At 39.6% G+C, this 27,695-nt stretch overlaps 1 protein-coding gene across 2 annotated transcripts in view; it reads right to left on the bottom strand.

Annotated features, from left to right (window-relative positions):
• Positions 1 to 6,772: 6,772 nt before the first annotated feature.
• slc5a6a (solute carrier family 5 member 6a) overlaps positions 6,773 to 27,695 on the bottom strand; it is a 27,132-nt gene continuing 6,209 nt past the window's right edge. For both annotated transcript variants that reach the window (XM_027284246.1, XM_027284245.1), the window contains exons 2-18: positions 17,794 to 17,879; positions 16,157 to 16,387; positions 15,805 to 16,026; positions 15,274 to 15,339; positions 14,119 to 14,170; positions 13,902 to 13,969; positions 13,307 to 13,461; positions 11,458 to 11,598; positions 11,154 to 11,283; positions 10,965 to 11,053; positions 9,741 to 9,853; positions 9,590 to 9,657; positions 9,300 to 9,386; positions 8,969 to 9,153; positions 8,760 to 8,863; positions 7,635 to 7,756; positions 6,773 to 7,490 (exon numbers count right to left, since the gene is read on the bottom strand). In XM_027284246.1, coding sequence (XP_027140047.1) covers positions 7,290 to 7,490; positions 7,635 to 7,756; positions 8,760 to 8,863; positions 8,969 to 9,153; positions 9,300 to 9,386; positions 9,590 to 9,657; positions 9,741 to 9,853; positions 10,965 to 11,053; positions 11,154 to 11,283; positions 11,458 to 11,598; positions 13,307 to 13,461; positions 13,902 to 13,969; positions 14,119 to 14,170; positions 15,274 to 15,339; positions 15,805 to 16,026; positions 16,157 to 16,282 — 1,929 coding nt within the window. In that variant the 5' untranslated portion in view covers positions 16,283 to 16,387; positions 17,794 to 17,879 and the 3' untranslated portion in view covers positions 6,773 to 7,289. The remainder of the gene's footprint in view (positions 7,491 to 7,634; positions 7,757 to 8,759; positions 8,864 to 8,968; positions 9,154 to 9,299; positions 9,387 to 9,589; positions 9,658 to 9,740; positions 9,854 to 10,964; positions 11,054 to 11,153; positions 11,284 to 11,457; positions 11,599 to 13,306; positions 13,462 to 13,901; positions 13,970 to 14,118; positions 14,171 to 15,273; positions 15,340 to 15,804; positions 16,027 to 16,156; positions 16,388 to 17,793; positions 17,880 to 27,695) is intronic.

Below are 27,695 nucleotides of genomic sequence, written 5' to 3'. Positions count from 1 at the left end.
GGTTATTATAGACACAGATTAAATGTTAAATATAAATATTTCAATATTTATCATCACAGTAACAGTGTTACACACATTAGTAGCTGTAAACACTCAGCATTAGAAAAATACATACGTTGGTTTGGTGCTTACATAAGGAGTAAACATTTATAATCATCACTTTAAAAGTTACATACGTTGTTTTTGGTGCCTGTTTGTTTCCCAGATATATTAGTGTGTGTGTGAATGGGTGTATAAGAGACATTAACTTAAAGAACTTTGTAGAAAGGCGCTTTATGAAGTTCAGTCCATTTCCTTGTATTAGTTTACGGGCAGATCTGCCACATCCAATATGGCGGACGCGTTAACGTAACGCAGCAACGGACCAACCTGCTCAATGAGGCATCTGAAAATCATTTTCATCTGAAAATGAAAAGGGTAATTTTCATCTGAAAATGAAAATGACCCTCTCAAAATGTCCTCTCCACCTCCCCACCCCCCAAAAAACGTCATCACTTCCGGGCCTGACAGTGGAGGTGCGTGACAGTGGAGGTCTGCAGCCAGGTGCCTCTCCAAATTAAGCACATGCAAGAATAAACTTTGATATCTAGCCATGATGGACACCAGATAATCATGATCCGCAAAGTATTACTTTGGGAATCATGGTTATCGCCATCATTTTGAGCTAATATTTGCTTCTTTAAAACACTTAATACAGATACAGTTTTTTTTTTTATATTTGTAGATCTTTCTTTGAAAATGGTGATGGCTTCACAGTCTGATATTTTGGTTGATGTGGTCCAAATATAATATTTCACTCTGTAGAAATGCATTTCCACCATGTAAAACAGGACATTATAAATGTGAATGACATGAAATTACAGGGTTGACTCAGCCGTTGTTTTTGCTTTCTTCTTGGAAATCACTAAGTAATTATGTAGTACTGTTCTACAACCATTTGATGACTATCTTCATTTGATTATTCTCCTGATCAAAATTTTGTTATTATTGAAATCGCAATCTAATGCACACTTTCGTTTTGGAATTCTTCATAGAAAAACATGCATATCCCTATGGCTGAGGAGTGAACTTCAGGTTGTCTTAGCACAGATGAGATCACAGATTGGATGTGTTTTGCAGTTTTCAATCAGTTTTCACCTGTCAAAAACTGATAGAAGGCATAGTATAGTTAATAAAGGTGTTTTCTGTCTAAATATGACTTGATCTCATTCATAAGCTTCATAATATAAACAATAGAGCTCACAGGACAACTTGAAATTCTTTTAAAGGATCATTACAACACAAAATGGGCTTTTTCACCTGCCTAAAATTGATTGCAGCTCATTCCTTGTAACATGTTTTCTGCCTTAAAATGACTGGTCTTTACCCTGAAGCATCATATGTGACAGATTACCACCTCACATTGCACCTCACACTTGTTACATCTGTCTCTGCCACGCCTACCTCCAGGGGTTAATTGTCCTGTCCCCTGTCCTTGTGTGTGTGAGTGTTTTCAGGTGTGCTGGAGCAGAGCAGGAACCACCAGCTGCACCCAATCCTGTAATCATCCAACAACCTATTTATACTCAGCCCTGCCACGACCACGCTGCCAGATCGTAGCCACTAATCCGTTAGTACGGCGCCTCAAGTCCTCAGATATTGTTCTGACTTTTTGTAATCTTCCCTGTAGATCGTTACCTGCTCTGCTCAGCTCTCCAGCCCTTGACTACCTGACCTGTTGCCTTCGCCTGCTCCACCAAGCCCTGCTCAGGATCCAGCCCCCTGAGATACTCAGCCTGTGTCCTCCCTGCCTGGCCCCTGACCAACCCCAGCCTTTAAGAACAATACACTGGTTTAACTTCGTCCATCTGCTTCCTTTGTGTGTCTGTGTGTGGGTTCCTAGTCCATCTAGCCCTTAACAACACTAGCCCTTTACACAGTTTACAAGTAGTGAAAAGTAAAGAGATAAGATATATTCTTCAAAATATTACTGATTAGTGATATGAAGTGATTTTGAGGCAAAGCAACCCTTTCAGTCCAACATCAAGAGCTTGAAACCATATTTGGCCACTGTAAAAATGCTATTTATGCACTGCATTGGCCCCTTTAAGGCATGCAGGCTGTACATGCATCTACTGTGTGCACACAGTACACTTCATCAATTAACAGACCCTCTTAATTGACAGTGCATGCATTGGATGCCAGACGCACTTGAGTGAGACATTGTTCGTCATGGATCCCTGTCTCTTTGACCAAATAAAGTATTTCCATCCCCTCAGGATTCTCTAAAGTGCAGCAATGTAATTTTCGTCGAAAGACAAAGTACAAGGTGAGATGGGTCCTTGAGCTGAATTGATAGACCTAACCTGTGGGGCGTCCGAGGGGCTTATGAATTATATTAATCTTTAATTTATCTTTTTGTAAGAAATGCTTGAATTTGTATCGTTGATTAAACAGATATATACTTATATATACTTAATATTAATTAAGTATAGTAATACATGTATATATGTATAATATTATTACATAAATCTAACCATGGCACTGGCATTATTACCTCATATGGCAAACTGACATTATATATATATACCAGAGTTATAACACCAGAGTTATCCAGTGTGTGTAGCGTCTCATCTCCAAGGATGGCATGCCAGCTTTTGTATATAGTTCACAGTGATGGGTAAGGCAGCGACAACCAGTGATGAACCGTAGAGCACAGGTCAGGGGAAGAAGGCAGCTGGTTGACGCAGACATATATACACAACATGGCCATAATCAAGTACAGGTAGGAAAGTGTTGTTGTTGTACTGTATTTTTTTTAAAAAAACAGACTGATAATAGATACTAATAAATAACTACTAATACTAATGAATAATTTCTCAGTCTTTACTAGCTGTTTACAAATTTTGTGCTCACGCGCTATGTTTGCTCACATCCTGTGATCACATTGTTATTGTTATCCTGCAGAGTTGGACGTCTGGGTGCATTTAAAGGAGGATCTGTGTCTGTGTCAGTTAAGCTGCAGCATGTGCAAGGTGCTGCAAACGCCTTTCATTTTTGGTAACACATGAGTACTTTTTTATTCATAGGTAACGCTGTAACGTAACAGATTAATTTTAATTGATGGTACCGTTGTAACCTAATTAACTACTTTCCAAAGTAACTATACCCAACAATGTTGATAACAAATCAATTCTGAAACTTTAGTGTAATCACAATGAGAATCAGTCCCATTGCACAAGCATATTGAATTCAATACATGGAGGGATTTAAAATTACTTTTGGTCATGACTAAAGGACACGTGCATGAATCGCAACACATTTACTGTAGAACATGAACCTCCTTCAAGATATTATGGCATATAAATAATGCAGAATAGATTATTGGTGAATAGTTGTCTTGAGTTATATTACTGTTTATAGGCTCTAGATCGGATGCTTGAGAGCTTAAGCATTAAACATTCTGTGTTCTGCTAATAACTAATGAAATATTAGGAGTAGAGGAAATATTTCTGTACATAGAGTTCCTTGGATTAAACAGATTTAACTGAATTGCATTTGTGCCGATAGCAATTATCCACCATGCTGTATTTTCATCTCATCTTCAAACTTGGTAGAGAGCATATTTAAATGAAGTCAAAAAAGTTTATTTACAGCTGTCACTTACCGTTCATACAGACCTTTGAAGGCCTGATGTATTTAACAAGCCAACTTTTCAATAATAAAGTGGATTTATAAAACACCACATCTTCTGAATGTATAACTGAAGTCCAACCTCTTGCTGTGATTCTTTCAGCTCAACAGATGCAGCCATCAGGAAATGCAAACATTCTTGTTGAATTTGTCATGATCATTTTTAATACCATCTAATTTCAAGTACATTGAACTTATGAATCTAATAGTCATACATCCGACAATAGACAAACCTAACAGATTCAAGTTGTTTATCTTTTCATTTAATTTGAAAGGTGCATGCACCAGTTTTCTGTTTCGTACTCCCTCCATCAACAGGGCGGTTTCTCCCCATCATATCATGTGACACAGGAGTCATTGATTTTGTCATTAATCTGGCTTTGGCCCACTCCAGGACCAGACTCATATTCATGGCAATATCCTGGAGTCTATATGAAATCTGTCAGGATAAAGTTTAAAAATAAACAAATCACAAAATGAAGGCACAGCCAAAGCAGAGGAGTCATCGACTTCAGTGCTTATGGTTTTCTTCTGTTGTTTGGAATGCATAATAGGAAGAATTCTTGTGGATGGGAGAACAATTATAATAAATATTGTTCAAAACAATATTTATTGTTGCTAGAAATTACTAAGTGCCATGCTTTTCTCTCACCAACTGTATTATTGTGCACTCCTAATGGATTCACTGTTAAAGGCCACTAATCAATACAACAAGCAGGTATGACACTCGTAGGCCACCTTAAGTTAGTAAAATCAACATAAGTCTCTTTCTTCACACATGAACACTGATGGCTTCAGTCAGATTCTTTCAATAGCAGGACTACTGAGTACTGACATTGTGCTTTATTAGGTGTGTTAGTGTTCGTTTAGTATCACAGTGCTGCTCCACCCAGTTTGGGTTTATAAAAGACATCTTTAACAGCAATAATAGTGCGTCAGCACTTGAATTATAAGTTCTCTCATGTTAAAAAGGGGGTTTATCTGTGTATCACTGAGGTAACGTTACAGGCACACACTTCAAGTAATTTCAGGTATGAAGGATTCAATACTATGTAATCATAAATAAAGTACACAGTCACATGATTCTAGGAAACTAGGAACCATGAAAATGTTTTTAGAACTGTGACAGTGGAGGCTAGATGTAGATGTAGCATTACAACATGAGCTGTTTGACCAACATTTCCTGTGGAATGCTGTCTAAGGCAAAGGATACTAAAATGCTGTCACATCTGCTACATTCCCAACTCTGGCCTGACATTCACAAACAAACATTTCATGGTTCTTGCATATAGAATTTCACATTTCAGCTCCTGAAATGTGCTCAGGCTTTATGTGAAATTACAAAAATATACAAAGACGATGTCAAACAAATCGACTGTTGGTAAAAAATATGAAAGAAATTCTGTTCTATAATGGACTGGTGCTTACATGGGTCTCAAAGGACTCAACATTCCATGAAACAGGGATCAAGAGGTCTCAAGAGTCCATAATCCTTTTCAAATAAATGAGACATGCTAAGCTGCTGCTTTTCTACCACTGAGGTGGGTCACCTTGATTGTCTGCCAGGTAGTTAAAATACAAACCAATTTAAAACAGGACAAAGTAAGGCAACGGACACATGACATCTTAGGTTTTCAGCATGTGACAACACATGCAGATAGAGCAAGGTGTTTTAAATGAGACGCAGGTCACTTGTAGACCTGCATGTCATGTGGACTCTGTAAATTGTCTTTGGAAATGTCACACTGCTTTGGCCAACAGACGCAGGGAGTCACATGACAAGACATGCTTATGGAGTCCATTATAAAGAGCACAGACATTACTGGCTTAAAACACTAGACACGATGACAATGCATGACTTAAAAATGGTGATGGTCAAGAATTCTGATTCCAAAAACCAGGACAATGACACACTACTACACAAATCAATCAATCACATACTGGCACTGACAACGACTGGAATAAAAAAAAAAAAAAAGACTGACACCTACAAAGATGCTTTAAGTACAAAATTGCGAGAGATGACTCAATCAATCAATCATATTTACCTTCAAATAAATCCAGTATGTCCAAGATGGCTTCTCTATGTGATTCAAAGCAGTTCTGTCTTTCAGGGCAGTGATTAGAGATGGGTTAAGTGTGGGTTCTATGCTGACATAACTGAACCAACTTGTACTGCAAAACATAAAGCAAATGAAGCTTAGAGAGCTAAAAGAGAGCTGTGAACACATTCCACAGAATATCAGCTCATCAAGAGAACACTCAGTCAGTGAGGCACTTATAAATTCACGTGTGACAAACGTGACGGAAAAGTATACGAACATGCGAGTTCTGTTGAGTAAAGATTTTAAATCATGTTAAATCATGTTAATTGCTGATGATGTTGGTTTCCTGATTCATTTAAGGGACAGCATGTTGGTCTTTATAGTGTACTGTTGATTACACTAAACTCCTAACTCTGCCAGATTCATTCTTCTACTTCCATCATGTCTTTTAAAAGATGGACACTCACTTGTACATTGGAGGACTTAGTGGTTCTGTAATCATTCTTTATCTCTGCAATGCAAAAGACTGAACCAACAAGATAAGTTAATATAATAAGCAGTCTTATTGTTTATTATTTATTAAAAAAATCATATCACCATCTTTTGCAGGAGTAGTCTTTGTACCATTCTACTGCTGCAGATTTCCTATCTGTCATTTTTGTTTATTTTATTTTTAAATTAAGGGGTATAATTAATATCCTATATAGTGCTCAAATTTCCAACAATGGACTGAAAAAGCAGTTTCTCTTATCAATGCCACAATGCATAACTTGGATTTTATGGAATGAAAGATGAGCAGTTGTGTGAAATCAGCTGTCAGTGATGAACAAGTAGAACGTGCATGAGGAGCAGCTCTGCTCTCATTTCAACACTCTGCTTTGCTTTCGTGGATTCAGACATCTGTAGTAGCAGCTAGAAGGCAACTATTAAACCAAGGAGGTGTAAAGACACTACACTAGCACAGCAGCACAGACCTGTAATGCCTTCCACTGAAGTTCTCTTTTCTTTTTATATTATATTCTCTTGGACATAGTGTGGTTCCATCTTCTTTACAAAAATAACATATTTTACATCCTGTCTCTATTGACTACCTGATTCTTTTCTCATCTAGTTGTGGTGGTATAGCTCATTGTGCATGAGAGCTAACCACTCTTAACTTACACACTGCACACATCTGGACAGAGGCAATGTCTGTCAGTGTTGCTAATTAAGCTGACGGATTTTTTTCTTTGATTGCTGTCATTTGGACTGTATTCAGTTCCAGCCTGGCAAAAGTTCCAGATGTTATGGATTTTTTTAAGTAATAAAACACTTCCCCACACATGTAATGAAGTGCTGAAGCCTTTTCTATAATCAGATTAAACTGATTATGTCATTGTAAAACACAAACACTCAAACCTGGTGCCGCAGAGCTTTAGAATGGTCAACTTAGTGATTTCTTCATGACTACTTCATATCTATGATCTGTCTTTCAATGCACTCACCCCCCCAAGGAACTGCATAGTACAGTGGCTGGGGGTGTAAGTGCATATGTGTGCGTCTTGTGCGTGTTATAAGTTGGAGGTAAAAGGATCACAAGGCTGTCTCCTGAACCGTGTGATTGGTCAGTTTGCACGAAGGCAGAACGATGCTCGTTTCTAAGTCTTCGTCCTCCGTTTGTGCTCTGTCGCTCTCTGTCTCTTTGTCTTCTGTGACTGTGTCCTCTTTGCAGTAGGCTGCTCCATTGCTGTCTTTCTTGGCCATCTGATAAGGCTGAGTGCTGATTTCCTTGGGCTAGGTAGCAAGGAGAATAGTGAACATTCAGGTTATGGTCAACAAAAAGAGGGAAAGAGTATGAGAGTGTGTGTGTGTGTATATATATATATATATTAGATATATATATAGATATATAGATATATATATATATAAAATGGCTACCTTCTGAGCCAGAGGAGTGACACAGCAGAGCTTCTCTCTGTAGCGCTCAGGCAGAAAGAATAGCAGTGTGCCCAGGACTGGAAACACTGTGCCAGGGGTCAGCTCCTTCTCCTTCATAGGTCCTGACATGATGACAGATACATGAAGAGGACAGCAGTTTCTTTTGTCATGTAAGATCATTTTCAGAATAAGGCAAACATGGAATATAATATTCATAACTACTTTTCATGCATGTATAATCACCTAAAAGTAAGAATCTTTTTGTTTTCATTACTTAAAAATCTTCCTTTTTACAGTGGGAGCGGGTCATCTTTCTTGGAGGCCACCATATTGAAACACCATGTTTTTACAGTAGCCCAGAACAGACAAAGTAAATATTGCCTCTAAACAGGGTCCTTAAAGTGTTGTTTCTCCTTTACACTAGGAAGGTGAGGGTGACTGCAATGCAGCGATTACACCACTAGATTCAACTAAACTCTGCACACGAGACCTTTAAGTTAGTATGAAAGCTACAAAATTAAAACAACCAGGAGCCTAGCTACCATGGGTCCCACTGTTGTGTAATAATGCGCACATTATAGAAACAAAATCTTAACCTGGGAAGGTGGCAAATAGCAACCTAACAAAGTTCTCACACAAAACAACTGAGGTACTCAAACACGGCAGCTCACGTGCTGAAAACTGACCATAATGTGTTTACCAGTGTCTTTATTAACCACGTCTGGCCAGTTGTCTACACACATAACTAACATGAAAATGATATTCTGACTATAGCTAAATTTAATATATTGAACCTGATAGTATCAGCTGTAAAAAAAAAAAAATCTGTAAATGTCTGTACAAATATTACAAATAATAGACAGACTGCTACAGCCAGCTCGACTCATCGATCAGCTCCTTCCCTTTTCTACTCTGTGTCTACACTGTGTTCAGACTCAGAGACAATAAAACAGCTGCTGCAAACAGCTGAAAACCTGTGCAGGCTTAGTTTTCCCCCACACTCACAAAAAAAGAGGGAAATCAATAAAGAATCATACCGATAAGTAGAATCAACAATGGCATTGTATCAATTAAACCTCATCGATTCCCATCCCTAGTTGATGCAATAGGTCTAGGTGTGTGTACCTGTTAGCAGGCTGACTATCAGTCCCACCACCACCACAGTGGTTGAGTTGTGAGCACTGTACCACATGTAGGACAACGAGTATAGTGCCTCCACACCTGTCGGCCTGAAGGAAAGAGGGAAGATTAAAAACAAGGTGGTGTTAGACTGGAGTCTTCAGAGTCAACACATAGAGGATCTATAAGATAAATTCCTGGGATTCATGCATCACCTTGGCTTGGCTGTGGTGGTGCTGAGAAGCGTCGTCATGACAGTGGTGGTCATGTTGTCAAACAGAGGGAGAGCGGTGGTGTTGAGTGGTGGCACAGTGGCGGTATTAGACATACGCATCACAAAACTGCCAATGCCGATCCAGAAGGCCATGGCGAGGCCCGCTGCTAACCCAACCACTGCACCCTGAGGAGGTGATGGAGGAGAGAACAGCTGTGTTTGATCAAGTCTCAACTCAAACACTGTGTAGTCACATTTGTGACAAGTGTTATTACTATTCATTTGTTAGCATGAGAATGGAGACAGAATAAATCCTAAATTTAAGGACTCACTATAGGGTTTGCCCAGGGAAAGAACATCCCCAGACAGAAGAGGCCCAGCAGAGGACCACCCACCATCCCAAAGATGCTGAAGGCTGCCTGAGGGCACAGAGGACAGAAAGCATGGCGCTTTCTTCAGTTGCTGATAATGTGTGTGCTATGTGTGTGTTAAGTGTACTGAACAGAGACACTACAGTTGATCCCTTACAAATTGATTTCCTTACAAACATTTTATAATAAGTCACTTCGCCAATGGAATAACTTTCCTTCACAAGCAACTCTGAAATAGTTAGGTAGGTTACCTGCAGCACAGATCCCATTAGAGAGGCGATGTAGGCCATAGCCAGACACACCAGGCCATAGGCCAAAGCTGTGGACCGAGCAAAAGAAATATTTAGGGGTCACAGCTGCCAACATGTAATGAGGAAGAACAACAATGAAACCACACCTTACCGAGTCCCTTGGATAGCATGGTGGCTTTAGATTCAGTCATGTTTGGAAAATGAGGTTTAATCAGGTCCTCCATGGTTACTGTCGCTAGGGAGTTAAAGGCTGATGAGATGGTGCTAGAGGAAGACAGAAGCATGAGACTGAATGAACAAATGGGATTTTCACCATTCATTACCATGTATGCAGAGCACAGGCTTTCAGAACAATCGTGTAGTTTATCAGCGAGAGTTTCAATTGTCGTCATTTCATGTCCAGCTGATCATGGAAAATGCACTTTTAGGAAATACTGTGAGCTTTCTCACTGTGTTTACTGTTACTCACTAATATACATCCGCCTATATACAGAAGTTGAGACCATACTCTTTATAGTATTATTTACAGGGACCTGACAATTCCCACCATAAGCAAGCACTTGGGTACAGTGGCAAGGAAATTTTTTTTAAACTTTTAAAGAGGCAGAACCCAGCTTATGGTGGGCAGCCAGGTTGTGTTGGAAGAGGGAGAGACACAGCAGCAATAATAACAAATAAAATTATATTAAAAGAAATACTACTAACACCACCACTACCACTAATAACAATAATTCCACAGGCTCTTATTCTAGTTTTGGAAACTATAGGAACTACAAATAACCCTGCATTCAGCAATAATTTATGACTTAATATTTATCACCTCTTGCTGCATGTCCAAGAGCAGGTTTTATGTATCAAATTAAGGATGTGCTGTAATCGGAGAACGACAACCTGTCATGGTTGATGCCATGTTGTGCTGTGCTAAAAATGGACAGAGGGAAAGTGTGTGTGCCCGCACAGACAAAGACAGCTATCTTGTCAGATAAAGTGTATCACATGACAGCTAGCTTGCTCTTTTTCTATATTGTGTGGATCCTGTGGAAATCATTTTCAATGTAATCATAAGACATAATGAACCTCTCTTTATTAAAGATTCAAGTCTGAAAACTTCCAACCCTTTTTTCTCAGCTTTATTGCTCCTATAGTCATCGTCTTTGCAAAGCAGAGCAGCTCATTTATGCTTTGATACTCAGCCCAAAAAATAACCAGAAATGTTATCGCCAGGGTTTATTCTTTTAGAACTGACTAGGATGGAGCCAAGGATTACGGCAATCTGGGTTGAAACCAACTGCCTGGTGACTGACAGTGAAACAACAGCAAGCAAGCATTCTACAGGGGATGCTTTATTTCAAAATCTGTTTTTTGGGTCCTTTACCTGAGAGCTCCACTGAAAAGACAGGCCACGAACAGCCCTGCAAGCCCAGGCAGATCCTTGAACACGTCCATCACGAAATACAGCACCATCTGCACAAAGAAACTAAACATTAAGATGCATGTCCCGACCCAACAGTAACCACTATATTCACCACAATCTGTGGAGTTTTGATGGGAAAATAGTGTTTACTTGGTCGTTAGTTTTGACGTAGCCTTTGTCCAGAGGGCTGTCCTCTCCATAGCGAGCAAACATGACCAGACCCATCAGACAACCTAAAGACAAGACAATCTGCTGGCACGGGAAAACTACGTAGCAGGACCTGTAAGGACATGAGAGGTGAGGACGAGACTGTTATAAACTCTGACCAATATTAAAATAAATAAATAAAATGGTACACTTGAAAACAGAGTGTCTTTGACTCAATATGGGTTAATACTGCATCATGTCATTTTAAAACATCAAGGCATGTTGTAAGGACATCACTGGTACTCACATGATGGCCTCTTTCTCAGTGCGAGAACTGAGGTATCTCTGGACCTGAGCCTGGTTCACCCCGTAAAGAGCCAACATCAGGAAGACTCCCCCCACACCTAGTGTCCAGAAGGTGTGGCGCTCCAGAGGGTTTGGGTTTAGGCTACACAGGCAGAAAGTGAAAACAATGTTACACTGTAAACATAATGTGGAATACTTACAGTTAGGTCCATAAATATTGGGACATCGACACAATTCTAATCTTTGTATCTCTATACTCCACCACAATGGATTTGAAATAAAACGAACAAGATGTGCTTTAACTGCAGACTTTCAGCTTTCATTTGAGGGTATTCACATCCAAATCAGGTGAACGGTGTAGGAATTACAACAGTTTGTATATGAGCCTCCCACTTTTTAAGGGACCAAAAGTAATGGGACAATTGGCTGCTGAGCTGTTTCATGGCCAGGTGTGTGTTATTCCCTCATTATCCCATTTACAAGAAGCAGATAAAATGTCTGGAGTTAATTTCAAGTGTGCTACTTGCATTTGGAATCTGTTGCTGTCAACTCTCAATATGAGATCTAAAGAGCTGTCACTATCAGTGAAGGAAGCCATCATTAGGCTGAAAAATCAAAACAAACCCATCAGAGAGAACATTAGGTGTAGCCAAATCAACTGTTTGGAACATTCTCAAAAAGAGAGAATGCACCGGTGAGCTCAGCAACACCAAAAGACCGGGAAGACCACGGAAAACAACTTTGGTGGATGACCGAAGAATTCTTTCCCTGGTGAAGAGAACAACCTTCACAACTGTTGGCCAGATCAAGAACACTCTCCAGGAGGTAGGTGTATGTGTGTCAAAGCCAACAATTAAGAGAAGACTTCACCAGAGTGAATACAGAGGGTTCTCCACAAGATGTAAACCATTGGTGAGCCTCAAAAACAGGAAGGCCAGATAAGAGTTTGCCAAACAATATCTAAAAAAGCCTTCACAGTTCTGGATCAACATCCTATGGACAGATGAGACAAAGATCAACTTGTACTAGAGTGATGAGAAGAGTATGGAGAAGGAAAGGAACTGCTCATGATCCAAAGCATACCACCTCATCAGTGAAGCATGGTGGTGATAGTGTCATGGCGTGGGCATGTATGGCTGCCAATGGAACTGGTTGTCTTGTATTTATTGATGATGTGACTGCTGACAAAAGCAGCAGGATGAATTCTAAAAGTGTTTCAGGCGATATTATCTGCTCATCAGCCAAATGCTTCAGAACTCATTGGACGGCACCTCACAGTGCAGATGGACAATGACCCGAAGCATACTGCAAAAGCAACAGTTTTTTAAGGCAAAGAAGTGGAATGTTATGCAATGGCCAAGTCACTCACCTGACCTGAATCCGATTGAGCATGCATTTCACTTGCTAAAGACAAAACTGAAGGGAAAATGCCCCAAGAACAAGCAGGAACTGAAGACAGTTGCTGTAGAGGCCTGGCAGAGCATCACCAGGGATGAAACCCAGGGTCTGGTGATGTCTATGCGTTCCAGACTTCAGGCTGTAATTGACTGCAAAGGATTTGCAACCAAGTATTAAAAAATGAAAGTTTGATTCATGTTAATTTGTCCCATTACTTTTGGTCCCTTAAAAAGTGGGAAGCTCATATACAAACTGTTGTAATTCCTACACCGTTCACCTGATTTGGATGTAAATACCCTCAAATTTTCGAAAGCTGAAAGTCTGCAGTTAAGCACATCTTGTTCGTTTTATTTCAAATCTATTGTGGTGGTGTATAGAGCCAAAAAGATTAGAATTGTGTCGATGTCCCAATATTTATGGACCTGACTGTAAATACCTGCACTTCTACTCACTCTAGTCCAGCAATGCGACTGCCATTTATTGCCTTCCTCCACACCTCTGCCATTCCCCCTGCCTGACTGGCCCCCACCACGATGACTGCCAGCTGGCCTGCAAACATCACCACCGTCTGAAAGACGTCGGTCCAGATCACTGCCTTCAGACCCCCCTGGGACACAGGAGCAATGGATACAATTTATGATAAACATAGTCGATGATTAGAGGCTTCAGATTCTGACAACAAATTAAATAATTACATTCTACAAGGATTGTCAAAAGTATTGTATAATACTGCCTTCAATTGTATTCTTGTATCCTTTCAACCTTCTACAATAATGTGAGAGGATGGTAGAACAAAGAGCTAAGAGAGCTAAGAGATAATATTTTCAATCATGTGCAGGTGGTTTGGTTATTCTGGATTGTTGTCTATTGAAAAACACTTTGAGGGTCCTGTAAAGTTTCACCATCTTTTATATTTAGTTATGTTTTGTTGGAAAAAAACAAAACAAAAAAGGTTCCTAAAATATCTAAAACTCTAAAATAGTAGTCATCAAATACTTTGTCACAGATGAAATTAACACCAGGGTTGGGACAAATTTAGGGACTCACCAGGGCTGTATATAGAGTGCACACCAACCCCATGGCTAGCACTGCCCCCCATAGGTCAAACCCCGTCACTGCAAGCAAACAGCATGAGCATTGCAGGTTACTCAGTTGCACAGGTGAACGTTTTAATTACAACATGTGCTGTATTCAGTACAATCAGTGGCTGTGTGTGAGTAGAATCTGGTGCGATGGGCCCGGCCGTTAAATAAGATATGCTTACCTGCATTAAGTGCCAAGGCTGGCGCATACAGGACCACCCCCATGTAAATGATCTGCAGAAGAAGAGAGAAAAAAAACATTGCAGCATAGAAGATTCACAAGAACAGAGCTGAACATGTAGTCATGTTTTGAAGCTTGATGACTCACGTGTGTCACGTTACACCCTGCTGTAAAACAGTTTGTGACTTTAGAGGGGTCAGCATGATCTGAACTGTGACCTTAAGATAGTTTAATAGTACAACTATGTGGACACAGTTAAACTAGGCGGCATCATGTGCTGATGAAAGTAGCCTTTGAGTACTCCACCATCTGTCACTGATCATACACATTTATTAGAGTTTATGTTTGGGAATTTATAACTGTATTTGTTTTTGTCATTTATTGAACACTGTTGATGCTTTCATTGGGGAAGTATAGATGCTGGTAACCTCAGGAAGGAACAAACTGTAATGGAAGTTTTACCAGGGTCAATGTGACATTTCCACTTCAGCCAAGCTGCACTATGACTGGCCAATAAATGCATTCTTAGGTTTGCTATTTTTAAATAAACAACAGCTGAGTCACGTCTAACCAGAGATAAAAACTTTTGATTTCCAAAACAGTAATGACTTAAGGCACACAAAGTTATGGGATAAACACAGATTGTTATAATTTATTTGCAAACATCAAGATCATCTAATCAAGAAGGCTGGCTGCCCCTGCAGATGGTTGTTGAAAAAAGGACGCTCCGCAAACTGCTCAGTATTATGGATAACAACTCCCATCCACTACATGACCTCCTGCTTAAACAACAGCAGTTTCAGTCAGGGACTCTTTGTGCAGAGAGAGATGAGCAGTTGAGCTGATGGACATAATAAGGGATGCACATTGCACATATGTATATATATATTTATGCATATTTTTTAGAGGTACAACCATATGTTCTTCCTCATTGGAGTTTATTCGATTCTATAGTGTGTCACCATTTTTACCGCATGCCTGTGTATATAGTGTTCCGTGTTACTGTTTAATGTTTTGACCTAATGTGATTTAAACAACTACTCCGTAGATAGGATGATCATTTTATTAAAATCAGTGCCAATTCCATCCCCCGTTCCTGAAAGTGTTGATATAAGACTAAAAAAACTAGTGCACAAACAAAGTAAGACAAAGATACCATCTGAAAGATGAAGGTCACAGTCCCACAGATGCGAACCGTCTTGTTAAAGCGCAGCTCCAGATACTGTTGAAGGGAGAGAATGTCAAAGAAAACAAAAAAAACACAAAAACAAACAAAGAATAAATAAAATGCTGATTAAAAATATCATCTCAGAGTCATTCTGTGGATGTTTATCTCAGGATTAGAGTCAACTCATTGTTTGTTCACAGGGCATGAATGCAGCACTGTCACTAAGGTTCATGACAGAAAGTCTGGCTAAAGATGAAGACTCTAAAGATGTTTAATCTTGTTTCTGTTGAATGTTAACATGTCAAGGATATGCAGATAAGAGGACAGATAAGAATGTTAAGCTCTGAGATCATACTTGTATAGAAAGACAGCTGGGAAAAGCAGCAGAAAAGTGTTGACAGTGACAGAAAGACAGACAGAGGGAAGAGGATGTTACAATTAAGGAATGTTAAAATAGAATAAATACATTAAGAGGTCAGAAAGCCACCATGTCAAACTATGTGCCAGCACTGTGTGTACCTCATAGGCACTGGACAGCCGCAGTCTGTAGAAGACTGGTATGAAAACATGAGCTGGGATGAGCAGGCCCAAGAAGTATGAGCAACCCAAGAACCAGTACTGGGTCCCAAAGGTGTACACCTCGGATGGAGCACCTAGTATGGCCACAGCAGACTGGAAAGTGGCCAGCAGGGACAGGGACACAGGCAAGCAGCTCATGGAGCGGTCGGCCATCAGGAACTCCTATAACAAACATGTCAGTGTCAAACATGTGAAAGACACAAAGAGTTTTAATTTTGTGACCAATGAAAGCTCGATGTAGCTGTGGTAGGGTCTTGAATGAAAATAAATCTTAATTAACACAAAAGTCTACCTGTGTTGTTCGCTGGCGCCCGCCAGAGAAGGCATAAAAGAGGCCGATGCCAGCTGAGGCCACCAACAGCAAAACAAAGATGACATAGTCCACTGTGGTGAAGTGCATTTGGACTACCTCCCCCATGATGACTCTTGGATGTAGGAAAGGGTCAGGGTGGGGTGGGGGTGAAGAATCTGGGGCTGATCACGTCAGAAAAAGCATTTCACCCATAGGGAGACTCGCTGAGAGCTGGAGAAAGACAAAACAAGCAGAGAAAGTGAGTGAGGAGGTGGTCAAGGTCACTGCTCTCACTGAGACGTGAGGGACATGCAGGACTGCGCAGCTGCATCGTTTCATCTTATCTTGAAGACATAAAAACAGATTTATTTTAACAGGAAGTTTAAAAAAAAAACCCAGAGTGAAACTGCTATGTTTTTATGCAGACCGGAATGTTTTATGTTTCATTATTATTATTAAACCAGCATTTTTACTACAATATGAGCTCAATTTGACAAGTCTAAGAGGAAGTGTTTGTCACAGAACAGCTACAGGAGGATGCAGACATAGTGGCTGAAGTGGATGGTATTTTAGTGTGTACATGGAGATCTGTACGAGTTTGCAAGTTAATTGTTATAAGAGACCCTGTACTATTTTATTATTTTAAAATGTTCATCTGTGTCATACTGGAACTATGAGACTGTTACAGTCTGGTTTCCAAACTGGTAAACCCAAAGAGCAGTCAGAGAAGCTCAAGCAGCAATGTACTGCTGAGGATGAGGGAGCAGAAAAAGTATTTTAGCTACTTACAAAAAAGTCAATATCAGTTCAAGTGAACATTTAGAATATTTTCAGTTTCACTTGGAGGTCACTCCTTTCCTTTGAAAAACTGAAGCTGCTCTCTCCAGACCAGACTTCTTTTACAAAAACATTAATTTACCAGAATATTTTCACCTCCCACTCTGTGAAGTGAGGTTTGAAAATTGACCCAAGCAGAGTTTAGTGAGTACTGGAACAGTGTAAACTGTTTTATTTTGTTTTTTGTCATAAAACTGTGTTTTACGATGAGTTAACAAGTCAATGCTGGTATCAATGCTGATGGTTAAGAAAAGAGAAACAAATTTGTTTTGTTTTTTTTCTGTTTATTACAGTGTAAGAATTTTACCTTTGACAGTCTGAGTTTATTTATGACAGTAAACATAGTGATGTCATTCTTTCGGCTACAGCTTCTTTGAGGCAGATTCAGTGAGAGCAGAGAGGTTTGGTCTAACTGACGCTGACTTTCATATGATTGGTTTGCATAATTAAATGCATAATAAATGTTGAAGCAAAACCGGACTATTCAAATATTATAATTAGTTTGAATCTGGACTGTAACTAATTCAAAAAGTATTTTTAGATAGATTCCTTCAGGATCAATAAAGTATCTATCTAGAATATCTAGATCAAAACTATGTATGTGTTACAGAATGGCTACATGAGAGGCAGATGAAAGGCTGAATGTAGCATTTCTGAAATTAAGTTACACACAGTCATCCATATACTTGACAAAAAAGTTATTGTCTGAATTCCAGCTGAACAAAACTGCATCATAATTACGAAATCTAATTCCTTAGTTAAAAAAATAGAAAAATACTAACAAACAGCAAAGGACTTACTGAAATCAAGCTGCAGCTGGCTGACACACTGGCCGCTCAGACTCACTGCAGGGGAGTGTCTTCGTCACAACCTCCAGTCGAGGTCACTGTGGAGGCAGAGGAGAAATTTAGCACTTTGTACAAAATGTATGAGAAAGATGAGCCGTCACAATATTGTTACAAATGGTTCAATATCTGTGTGATGTTTTCTGAATACAGGGGTTTCTTTTCTTTTGGGTTTGGATCATTTTAGCCAAACAAAACCTAATCCGGTCTTATATTTTTACAGGAGATACTTTAGCGTGTTATTTTACAGTTTTCACTTTAGGGGACATGCTTTTGTTGTCAACAATGAAGACACATTTTTAGCTCCGCACTGTGCTCATCCACTACACACAAAAGCACATTCTCTTTCAGCATCCACCTCTGCTTATGATGAAGAAGAGCGAGGGGTGGCTGCCTGCAGAGAAGCGAGCTCAGAGTTAAATGAAACTAAGAGGATCCAGTGAACTTAGTTCAGGGTTTATGCAGGAATCCTGAGGTTAAATTTAATACCTTTTTAATACCTTATAAATATTTTTTTACATATAAAATGTAACTTGCCTCTAGTCATATAGCAAAAAGCAGGATCAATAAATGGGAGGGCCCACGCACTGTTACTGTCAATCCCTTAGTTATTTACATTTAGTGATTTAGCTGACGCTTTTATCCAAAGCGACTTTCAGAGAAGATGCAATGGCTGCAGTGGAAGTTTGACTGGTGGTGGGACTTGGTTGGAGTGGTGTACTGGGCATACTAGCAGCACAGAAATTTGATATTTAAAAAAGGTCCACTGTGTAGAATTTAGTTGCATGTAGTGGACTAATCACTGCATTGCAATCTCCTCACATCACCCTTGCCTAGACTAATTTTAAAGTAACCCAAACAAAAAGATTGGGTTCCAGATTCAGGTGATTAATAGTGCATAAAATCAGAGTTATGAATATTATATTCCATGACTGCCTTATTCTGAAAATGTATGTACCCGTTTTACACACTGGACCTTTAATGGCTGCTCTCCCATCAAGCTGTCAAGTCAACTGAACACTGTAGATAGATTCAACTACATAATTTGAGTTACGCTACTTGACATCTGCTGAAGAAATGACAAGGCCTAAGAGTTTAGTACCACTCCACAACATAACCATGTTCTCTAATGAAGACATCAAGTATACTTGACCAACAGTGTTTTACAGGAGGATGTTTGTGAACAGCTGTTCTATTGACACTTTTTTTTTGTCTTTTCAATGTAATTTTCAGTCTATGAAATCAAACCTTTTTGTGCAAAGCTCGTTTCAAGTTTGACTCCAACAATCAACCATGTACAGAACTTTTCAGTATTCAGTGATTTTGTACCAGTATACTAACTTAACATGCAAACTTCTTGAGAATCATTAAAGTTCCAGGGCGTTCCCTTAACCCTGGTAATTCATGGTGCCGGAGAAGAGGCAGCACCACTGAATGCAGTTTTTTTACACGATAATGTCTGGACAAAGTCCAGAATAGAGTCGTCGTTTCACACATGAAGCAACAACAGGAGACTCTCTGTGTCAGACGGGTCCTCACATGTTGACTAAACTTTACAAACCGATAGGGATGCACCGAAATGAAAATCTTCGGCCGAAACCGAATAAAAATTAAATGGTTGGCCGAATACCGAAACCGAAAATGAAATGCGGTTGTTAAATTTTTCACAATTTTTTTTACTATTGCCGCGCACATCGTTTCATTGCATCAAGCCACTATTCGGCCTTACTACTAATAGGCCACTTCACCAAAAGCCGAAATGCACTTTGGGCCATTTTCGGCCGAAAATTTTCGGTGGCCGAATTTTCGGTGCATCCCTACAAACCGAGTCTCAAAATGACGTCCCAGCTCTATGACCAGTCCATGCTAGCTAAACCACAAAACTTTAGCGCAGATGCTCCGTGTTTAGGTCCCGGCCTGGTGTCACACACTCTTTAAACAATACCACTGGCTGTCTGACAATCTGCCGATAAAAATATCACCCCCCCCTCCTCGGATATACATTGATCTCATAAATGGCCTCTGTGAAATGACCGAAATAGCGACAGAGAACTCGAACGTATAAACTAAACTAATCCTGAGTCGACCGCTGTGCGCTAGGGAAAATTGTTCTACTGTACAGTCTACTTAATAAATTCTGGCAAACTTTTAACAAACAAACTCACAACAAATCACATGCTGTTCTTTAAAAAAATACCTTGCAATCAGACATTTAATACTTTTTAAAGGGCCTTAATTTTCACTAAGTTGATTTAGTATCTAATACTTTAATCCCCTGCAGACACCCTGTTATTAAAACATTGTGACAAAGATATGTTATGAGTGTGACATTTGACAGCTGAAAAATACATTTTCTAGACAAAGTATGAATCATTGGGAAAAAGAGCTGCTGCATGATCTGAATTTGATCCATGTGGTCCAAAAAAATTTGATGTATGATTCAGTTATGTTATCACATTCATGTGCGCAGGGACAGAAAGCCAAGAGGATGTCAGCTGTCTTGGCCAGCATTCTCGGATGTGCATGCTCTCAACAGGCTCAGCTGGAGAAGGACTCTACTGAGCATGCTCTATCCAGCTAAAAACATGGAAATGTTTTGGGCGGCTATTCGGTGTATGTGTCCAATAGGACATTTTGACAGAATGAATGGGATGCCATCTTTGCAGTAGGGCTGCAACTAACGACTATTTTGATAGTCAACAAGTCATCGATTATTGAAACGATTAATAAACTAATCGGGTAATAAATCATACAATAAATGGCTCTATTTCGCTAGCAGCTTTCAAATTTAGCTTGAGGTTGTTTAAGGTATATGTTAGCAATAAAGACAATAAAACTTCACTCAAAAATATGTCTTAATACACTGCTGGTTGGGTTACTCCTGATACAAAAGAAAAATGATAATACTGAAAACTTTCTCTTAACAAAAAGAAAAAAAAAGTGCATTTGCCACAAACAAACATCCACAGCATTCTGTACTGCAGTGTCTATTTTAAGTTCAAACTATATGAGGTTGTATGTAAATTGTAGTTTATTCAAACTCAGGAAAGTCAGCATCTTAACATGGTCTCCTGTGAGATGCCGACTCTCTCTTCTGAGAAGATATTCCTCGGATGGGGTGGATGTTGCAGGAATGCAAAGAAGACATCTTGCCAGCTTTGAGAGTGTTGGAAAAAATGGATGGACCGCTGCAGCCCTTTGACTAGCTGTGGAAGACATGATGAAGTTGCATATTCCTGTCCACTGAGATAAACAGTGGCACATTCAAAAGGCTGTAGCCCTTTCACCAACTCTTCAAGAAGCACCCATTGATCTGGCTTCAAGTCAAAGTGGTGTTTGGACCTTGGAGTTACTTCAGGCTCAGATAGAGTTGCAGTGACTGGCCAACACTATTCCAGGAGTCTTTCTACCATGTAGTATGTGCTGTTCCATCGTGCAGTAACATCCTGGATCAGCTTGTCCTGTGCTGTGTTCATTTGTTGTAAAGAGAGATGCAGGATCACAAAAACATCACGCTGGACAGGAGGTGTGCCGAAAAACAGGTTGACTTTTATTCTTGTATTAAACAAAGAATCTCTTTTAACAAAGACAAACTAGGTGCTGCTCTGCTCATAGCATTCCACAAAAAAACAAAACTACTAACCAACCCAAAAACTATTCTCAACAGACAGACAAACACATACATACACACACACACACACACACACACACACACACACATATACATACATACTCTGATAGACCTTCTCTCCAGTTCAAATCAGCCTATCAGAGTAGATCTGGGAAAAGGACAACAGACATGATTAACAAAAAAAATATATATATACTTTCGTTGATTTAATTGTCCTAACAAATACATAATAAATTCTGCAATATAAAACCAAAAAATACAGTACATTCAGAATTAATCTATGAAATGTACAACATTAACAATTAACTTAATTAACTGAAATATTTCCACCCATTCCATCTTCCAATCAAAACAAAACCCCACCTCCTTTTAGTCTCCATAAAAGGGTACCTATAGAGGCGTGCTTCCTCTTTACTCCCATGCCCAGAAGCACAGAGGATTGGAACCAGGTGACAAACAAACTATTGTTTAATTGTAAGCGATAAAAATGTATATAGCAAACAGTGAGGGAGTTAGCACTTCCTCACATCATTTGGTGTTGTTTCAGCTTCAGTTTTGTATTTGCCAAGTCGCTTCACCTGAAGTGTTCTACTAAACTTCTTGCAGCACCTAAAGCTCTGCTGATTCTGGGTTCTTTGAGGGCACTGTTCTCTATGAGCTGAAGTGTGTGCCCAGTGCAGCGGACAGATACCCAAATATGTTTTTCTTCCAATATTTGCATTGCTGCCACCATACTGGATCCATTGTCATGAACTACTGCTTTTAGCCGGCAAAATGTTACGTTTTTCTATCAGCTCCTCCATCCATGTCATGATGTTTGCAGCAGTACGCCCCTCCTAGAGGCATGGTGGCAAGGTTTAAAGTCTTCATTTGCCAATCCTTAGTGATGAAATGGCAGGACAGTCTAAGGTATGCCTCTGTGGTACAGCTGGTTCAAACATCAGCAGTCAGTGTGAGGGAGCTGTTGACTTCTATTATGATCTCCTTCACCTTTAAAGACAGCACAGAAGTGATTTTTAGTTCAAAATTTGAAGCGCAAAGACCAGAACAGTTTATACAAAAAACATTCAACATAACAGTTTGGTATTTAGAAATTTGTTAGACAAAACAGTAAAAATGCTCCTTTAAACTTAAATATAGCAGAAATTAAAACAATCTAAAACTGAACAAGGATACAGTCAAGCCATATTGCTGGCAGTAATGCACCAGCAGTCAAATTAATATCAAAAAGTGAACAAGTGAAAGAGAATACAGCATGGTTCTAACTTTGGACTGTGAAGCTGAATAATACAATTTTAATGTTACACTTTAATGTTAAAATCCAAGACAACTCTGCTTATTTATAGCTAGCAGGCTGCGCTAACAAGCTAAATATCTTACCATGGTGAGTCCGGCCCTTCAGAGCTCCAACGTGCTTCCCCTTCAAATGTTCATGCATGACAGACGTGCTCCCGTGATACATGAGGTTGGCTTTACAAAACTTGCGGGTAATCTTTTTCTGGGTGTCGAATGTGAAATGCCCCCAGACCCTTGACACTTTCGGACGAGAGGACAATAATTCAGCCGCAGCAATTTCACTATGTTTCTACAGGTCATCTCCTGCTATTACCATAACGTGTGTGCATCTCTAAGCAGAGACTCACTCTGTGCGAGAAATGATGTTCAGCTCGACATCGTGAAAAAGATGTGTGATGATGTAACCGACAATTAAATATGTTGGTGACTATCCATGACTCAGATGTAATGAACGTACATAGTTATTTTAAGTATTTAGGTGGACATTTTTACGTGACAAAGAAATATGACAAACAATAGATAAGATATGAAAATGAGGGAGAGAGAAAAGCAGCCCCTGAGTCCCAGGGTGGACTCAAACCAGGGCCTTTGTAGTCAGTGATCAATGCTGTAAACCCAAAGGTTAAAGAGAACCCAATAAATGTACATACAAAGACAAAGTGCCACTCAAAAATAGTTTAGAATATCATTATGACTAATAACTGGCTTGGCACAGATACTGTAGTGCCAGTGTGTGTGAGATGATGTGCAGTCAACTGAGGACATACGCTGCTAAGTGATAACATGTTTGATACATTTCTAGTTAAATGTCTTTGGAAGGTCACTTGCTGAAAGAGCTGCTCTCCAGAAAGCCACTTCAGCAGCTATCTTCACATGCTGGCAGATGTAAACGGCAGTAAAGGCCAACTGTTTCAAATGACGAGAGGCAAAAGATCTAGGGTCTGATCCAAGTACAGTTTTTTTTTTTCTTGCTGCAGTACTTGGCCAGTATTATTTTGGCCACTTTGTCTGTGTAGTAACCAAAGAACAAATTCTGTGAGCAGGATTATGTCTGTGTGTTCATTAAACATCAGTAGAGTTCTGTAGTGACAGGCCTGTCTGTGTGATTCTCTGTGCTGGTTTGATCAAGGACTGGCCAAGACGTGACCCCATTAAATCCCACGCTTATCATTGTTGCTTATTACAGGGTTTATGCAGGAATCCTGAGGTTAAATTTAATACCTTTTTAATACCTTATAAATATTTTTAAAACCTCAACATAACTTGCCTCTAGTCATATAGCAAAAAGCAGGATCAATAAATGGGAGGGCACAGGCACTGTTACTGTCAATCCATTAGTTATTTACATTTAGCTGACGCTTTTATCCAAAGCGACTTTCAGAGAAGATGCGATGGCTGCAGTGGACGTTTGACTGGTGGTGGGACTCGGTTGGAGTAGTGTACTGGGCATACTAGCAGCACAGAAATTTGATATTAAAAAAAGGTCCACTGTGTAGAATTTAGTTGCATCTAGTTGACTAATCACTGCATTGCAATCTCCTCACATCACCTTCGCCTACCTAGTGTAAAAAGGAGAAACAACACTCAAAAGGCCCTGTTTACAGTATTTACTTTACTTTTATTTACTCCATGTTGAAACACTGTTTAAAGGGCCTAAATTTTCACTAGGTTAATTTACTACTTTTAAATACTTTAATACCCCATGGACACCCTGTTATTATCTCTAATCTACCTGAGTATAGTTGGGAACAGAAGTAACAGCAAGAGCAACTGGTTCAATTCAAAAGCACTCATCACATAGATGATTCAACAGATAGAATGCATATCTTCAATGTTTGTAATGTCTGTACCAAAAATGTGTCAATCATCGCTACTAGCTAAACCTCTTGCATATACTATGCTCTGCAGTTCAAGGCATGCTAAAATAATATTGAAACAGTATTTATAATAACTAAACATTTGCTGCAGCTCTTGTTAAGTAGTCCTGTGTATAATGGATACCTTGGTCTGCTGTTGAACGTTTGCTCTTGTTGTGAGTTACAGGACTGGAGCTGACAACTCTGTGTTGCACTGCTAGGCAGCAACAACACAAACCCGTACAGTTAAGGGCAGCATCAATATGAAAAAAAGAAAAAAATGCATTCAAACCTGCCAAGCTACAAAGGCCAGTGGAATCCCTCCTGTGCTTTAAAACAGAAGCCCAGCAACTTCACAGTACGAGGTCCATGGAAAATTAGTGAGTGAGGTCAAGCTACTTAAAATGCCAAACTGACTTGTGCCTGTACAGCACACTTTGAGGAGGCAGTTGCAGGCAAAAAACAAAAAATATTTGAAAAGCTGATTGATCATCTACTTGAAAATAAAAATCCAAACCAGCATTGACAAAGTTTACCCACCTCCAATGGACAAAATCATTTAGGACTGATGGCAGTCAACACAAATCTCTATATAATGTAGATCTATAGTCAACATGTTCAATACCGAGTGTGGCTCAACTGGAAAACATGACAATCCAGCCTCAAATAAAATGAAGAAAGATAACTGCCATCTCTGTCTGCTCATTAATGACTCAACTGCTTGTATTTGAGTCTGAATGTCTAAAAAGGAATGAGTTTAATTTTATATGTAGGATTTTATCCATACAACCATTGCCCTCTTGCCGTCTAATCTCAGAGTAGGTGTGGACATTATGACCAAAACATAATATCATGCATCTCATTGTACTAGGCTGAAAATAGCCTAAGAATGTCTCTATTTACAACATTGTGCTGTGTTGAGGATGAAACAGGTTTCAAAATGGTGACTCAAACCCTAATATAATTTGAAGTTGTAAACCACAGGCCAAAAGATAACATAACATAATTAACACTTTAAGCACTCACAACTCAATTGCATTATTTACGTGTCACCTGAGAAAGAGCCATGAGAACTAATACATCTGATAGGCATAGTTGGATCTATCACTCTATTAATTTGTTTACATAGTGTGGATCTGTTAGTCAATGAGGTTATATGAAGGTTGAAAATAGAAGACATTCAAAGCAGATTGTGGACGCCTTAGGTCATGATCTTTGTCTAAAACTGTCAGACTGCCCGACCCCAACTCAGACCAACTGAACTGATTGTAGTCAGTAGACATTGTAGACAAATGTATTCAGCTTAGCTATCTGATATAATGCTGTGTGGGCTTCAGAGCACTCACTTTATGTTTCCTCTAACAGAATACTTAACAGTAACCCCAAAGGCTACTCCAATCTGATTGGTGTAGGGTTAATGGCATGCTGCAATACACAATACTTCAAAATATTCAATACAAAAGAACATCGCTCACAGCAAGCAATTTGCTTCTGCACCAATTGGCCGGGGCTTATTTGACTAGAGATGTGCCCTTCCACCATAAGAGTGTGCAACACAACTATGACTCACATCCAACAATATCACAATGCCTCAGTCGCCAATATTTAATCAATGCTCAGACCGCTTCAGTTCAAGTGGGTTAAGGCACATCCTTTGACTCGTGATGATGTCTTAGGATGCAGGTCAAGAAAAACAACACAAATGTCTATGTGCATTACTATTGTATCCATCTCCATATGTATGCATGCTAGGTGGTGGTGCTGTTGGTGTCACATGCATCACGAATTGCACAAGGAGGTCAGGGAGGCCTGGGTTGCCGGGCAACACAGGGACAATGATTATACATAACAGGAGGTAGTTGGGAGCTGGTGGCATGTGTGCTTTCATCCCCACACTCTTGTTTCGTGTGTAAATGGTGGAAGATAGAAGAGCTGTTTGCTGGTGAGAGAGCAGGTAGAGCATTGTGAAGGTCTGCAGCTGCACAGGACAAACCAAACACTGCGTTTAATGTGTGAGCAATCAAATGGAATATTATCAGAGAATAAAAGGGACGACCAGATGTCTTTTTATCCTTGACAGGAGAATAAAGAAACCACTCTCATTTTCTATCAGCCAGTTTGCCTTTTTATAATTAAAAACACTTTCATCTCATGTCAAGGTCACTTTGATAAAACACACTAAATCGTGTCCTTTCACACATTTCATTTACACCTATCTGTACATGCCACAAATAAAGAATAAAAGTCTACAGCCAAGTATCAGCTCTGTAACACTGTATTTACACTTAAATCTAAACACTAATGTCAGTAGGCTAATGGCAATGACAATGCTAAGATCTTAATGTTTAACATCATCTCAGTTTAACATGATAGCCATGTTAAAATAAAAGTGTGGCTTGTTAGTGCTAAGCACAAGTACAGCTGAGACTGATGGGAATGTTCAGTAAATTTATTTGGTCATTAACCAATACAGTGAAATACAAGTGAAATTTTGTTGTGATGACGGTGCTGTGGCGGTGGAGTAAAACACAGGGGATTGCGAAACCTCATGATGGTGCTAGGGAAAACACTCATCTTGTAGATGCTGAGATATTTCAGTCTGGAATAGTGGTGGGCCAACTGACTGACACCGGCATCCTTGGAACCATGCCACAAGCTTAGGTAAAAGGCCATTTTAAACATAAAGGTTGTTAGCACTGTTTGGAACCATCTTATCCTCTGAGTGGGATCTCGGATGGTTTCATAGGAAACCTCAAGGAAGCAGCTGGAGGTCAGGTGGGCAACTAGACGTGCATTTGTCAACCAGTCTTTATCTTTGAAGTCTTTCCTCTTGTACAGTTTGAAAATACTCATGATAAAGCAGGGGTGTCAAAGATGCGGCCCGTGGGCCACATCCGGCCCGCCTAGCTTTTTCATCCGGCCCGCAGCCCATTTTTAATTAAATATAATTTTATTACATTTTTTTATAATATCATGACGCGGTGCAGCGCTTCTGTGCGCGCCGGTTAGCTTAACACTGCATGTGTAGCCGCGGCTCACTAGAGCGGGCGCTCATGAAGGCTTGGTTCTTTGAG

The sequence above is a fragment of the Larimichthys crocea genome, chromosome XI (assembly GCF_000972845.2).
Source record: "Larimichthys crocea isolate SSNF chromosome XI, L_crocea_2.0, whole genome shotgun sequence".
Lineage (NCBI taxonomy): Eukaryota > Metazoa > Chordata > Actinopteri > Sciaenidae > Larimichthys > Larimichthys crocea.
This window is presented reverse-complemented; position numbering and strand designations above follow the sequence as displayed.